The sequence below is a fragment of the Morone saxatilis genome, unplaced genomic scaffold (genome assembly GCF_004916995.1).
Source record: "Morone saxatilis isolate NCDOM2014 unplaced genomic scaffold, NCSU_SB_2.0 Contig23, whole genome shotgun sequence".
Lineage (NCBI taxonomy): Eukaryota > Metazoa > Chordata > Actinopteri > Moronidae > Morone > Morone saxatilis.
Window position 1 is genome coordinate 5,636,829 of NW_023339796.1, and position 3,272 is coordinate 5,640,100.

The window sequence follows — 3,272 nt, forward strand, 5'->3', positions numbered from 1 at the left end:
AGTTTTGGTCTTTGAGTAGAAAAAATAAAATAAAAGTATATAAAAGTGTTTATTTTACTACAAATATGTATAGCAATGCCCTTCTCTTGGACAAAATTAACAATGATTTTCCAAATAAAGATATTTGATATTTTGATATTTCAGACTAACTAAGACTGTTTTTTGTTTTCAGTTTCCGTCTGGTGCCGTTCCTGACAGAGCTGCGAGCCGTGATGGACTGGGTCTGGACCGATACCTCGCTGTCTCTGTCCAGCTGGATCTGTGTGGAGGACATCTACGCTCACATCTTTATCCTCAAATGCTGGAGAGAGTCTGAGAAGGTGTTTATCATTGTGGCATCTAGTGTGAGAAGAACCAGTTTCAGAGCCAAAGTCTGTCATGTTGGAACTCAAGCTGAAATTTACTTTTGTGATTTGTTGAAGTTGATTTTATTTTATGTGAATATTAGATTCTGGCTCAGTTCTAATTTTCTGCAATGAACTGTATATTAGATATATTAGATATTAGATAGATAGTCTGTGGTGCCTAATATTCCCAAAAGTGCACTAAAAATACTTGCATTCAATGTCTCACTATAGTAAATAATGCACTCTGGCTGTCTTTCCTGAATCAGTCTGCAAGTACCTCCTGTCCTGAAAGTTTTTGTTCCATCTTTACTTTTATAACCGCTGCACAGTCCAGGCACAGAAAACATGTAGCCATTAACTGTGCATCAGATTAGCTGGAGTAAAGATAGAACAATGAGGTCCGTCTATGAAAACACTGCACTGTAATGTAAAAACAACAACGTGTTGATGCAAATAATACATCTCACCATCCTTTATCGCATCCTCCTGCAGAGGTATCCCCAGCCGCGAGGCCAGAAGAAGAAGAAGGTGGTGAAGTACGGGATGGGAGGGATGATCGTAATGCTGCTGATCTGTATCGTCTGGTTCCCGCTGCTCTTCATGTCTCTCGTGAAGTCTGTAGCTGGAGTCGTCAACGCGCCACTGGATGTTTCGCTTGAAATCACCCTGGCTGGCTTTCAGGTGTGGACACAGTTTCTTTTATCAAATCATCTGAGCCCCAAACAATCTTAACTGAGGAACAAAGAGATGCTCCGCCTAAAGCCAAATAATTTCAAAATTAAATTAAATCCTGTCTCCTCTGAGTAGAAGTAGCTCTTGAAGAAGTAAATACATCTGTGATTCATTCTAAGGTAAAGCCAGATGTTTATTTAAATGTCTTGAAGTGGCAGGGTTTAATGTTTGATTGTGTATCTAGGACAGATTCAGTGCAATCTGATTATTGCATAGATTTATTTTACCAGTAACACCTAACTGCAACCTACTCACAAACATTACAAGTGTTTGTAGTCTCAAGACTTTTGTAGCCTTAAGACTATCGCTAATTTTCCCAAAACAATGTCCTCTTCTTACAGCCCATCTTCACCATGAGCGCTCAGCAAAATCAACTGAAGGAAGTCACACATGAGGAGTTTGCAAAATTTATGCAGAACCATACTAATCATGACGTAAGTACAAGAAATACAACACAAATACAAAATGTCAGTCGTGTTTATAATTTTGGATAATTTCTATATGTTGAAAAAGAGTAATACATTGATTACATCATACAAGTTGTACGACCAAGTTTTAGACCAGGCAGTGAATACACACCGGAGAAAAATAGTTCTTTACTTGTTATATTCCTCTAGAAGATCTAGTTTGTGTATTCACTTTCAAACTCACTGTAAATCAAGTTTTAAAGTCTGTATGTGTAAGATTTAAAGATTTCCGTTTTTGCTGCTCTCTAGTTATAATCTCAACAAAACACACTGTGCTCTGAGCTAAATGCTAAGCTAAATTAGCATACTGACATGCTCACAGTCTGTTCAAAGTTTAGCGTGTAAGTATGCCTACTATGGAAGAGCGAGTACACCATTATCTGTATCTGTTCAACCAGCTAAACAATCTGTGTTTGTAGTGTAGAAGTGGTTCCTTTAAGCCTCACATTGATATATGGGTTGCTCATTACAGAACAGCCTTTAGAAATGATGTTCTTGATCTTTTAATAAAAGGTGCTATGTGTTGTTTATTAGAAAATAAAAAAACACATTTTACAAAAAGTACATTATCTGTACTGGATACTCGTTCCAGCCGAGTACTCATTTAACGCTAATGCTAACAGTCATCCACTCAGTCAGTCAACTAATTGATTCTACTAAAAGTAAACAAACAAAAACTAAGTATTGACCTGATGCTGAAAAAAATTGGGAACAAATTTAATAGCAATCCATTGAATACATGTTGAATCAAAGTGGAGGACTGACAAAAATAGATTTCTATACATAGTGGCTTTAACCTAAACAATTTGTTGTGCAATACTAATTAGTACAAGTTGATGTGAAATTTTGCTACGTTCTGTTCCTAATATGTGGTTTCGTCGCCCACTGTTAGGAGGCCCTGCAGTGGCTGGAGAACTACGTACACAGTGACCTGACCATCGCAGAGCTGAAAGGCAGCTCCAACTCTCTGTGGACCATCAGTCCGCCTAGCAGAGAAAACCTGATACAGATGTTGTTAAATCCTACAGATGAATTCCCTGTCACTGTGTCCTGGTCCGTTCAAAGGTACGCATTGACAAAATGTTATGAAATATCCTTTCTTCTTCTTCTTCTTCTTCTTCTTCTTCTTCTTCTTCTTCTTCTTGTCCATTCGCCACAAACGTTTGTATCTTTTAACCAATGACGGTATTTAATTAGTGGACAAAGTCACTAGTTTCAAGTCTTTTTCCAAACAACCAACATGTTCATTTTGTAAATTATGGTCCCATTTAGTGCAGTGCTGTTCAAATATAAATCAAGAGTCTGTTTCTGCATTGCCAATTTCTCCTGCAAAATCTTTTCAGAAACATATTTTAATGTAGTTTTTAAGTGTGTGACCAGGGCAGCTGCCATTGCTTCCTGCTACCGTTGAAATGGGCCCTAAATATAACTGTATTATATTTATTATACGTAAATTATTGGATCTTTACACTGACATTGCATATACTGTATACGTGTGTGTGAGTGTATACATGTATAATTACAGTATATATGTATATAAGTGTGTGTATGTATTGTTATTTATTTTATTCTGTTCTGTCCCTGTCCCTGTGTTGTAAAATGTCAATAAATGATACATTGATCTTGAAAATTAACTGTCCTTTATATGGCTAAATAAATAAATCAAATAAATAATTAAGTTTGTATTTTAAAAAATGTCTTGTTGTGATTACAGAAACCTATCTCT

General features: G+C 36.5%; 1 protein-coding gene across 1 annotated transcript in view; it reads left to right on the top strand.

Annotated features, from left to right (window-relative positions):
• LOC118335106 (piezo-type mechanosensitive ion channel component 2) overlaps window positions 1–3,272 on the top strand; it is a gene marked incomplete in the record, with an annotated part of 85,983 nt that overhangs the window by 78,544 nt on the left and 4,167 nt on the right. Inside the window, 4 exon segments of the mRNA XM_035671306.1 lie at window positions 173–320; window positions 840–1,028; window positions 1,421–1,513; window positions 2,439–2,611. Of these exon segments, the coding sequence (XP_035527199.1) occupies window positions 173–320; window positions 840–1,028; window positions 1,421–1,513; window positions 2,439–2,611 (603 nt within the window).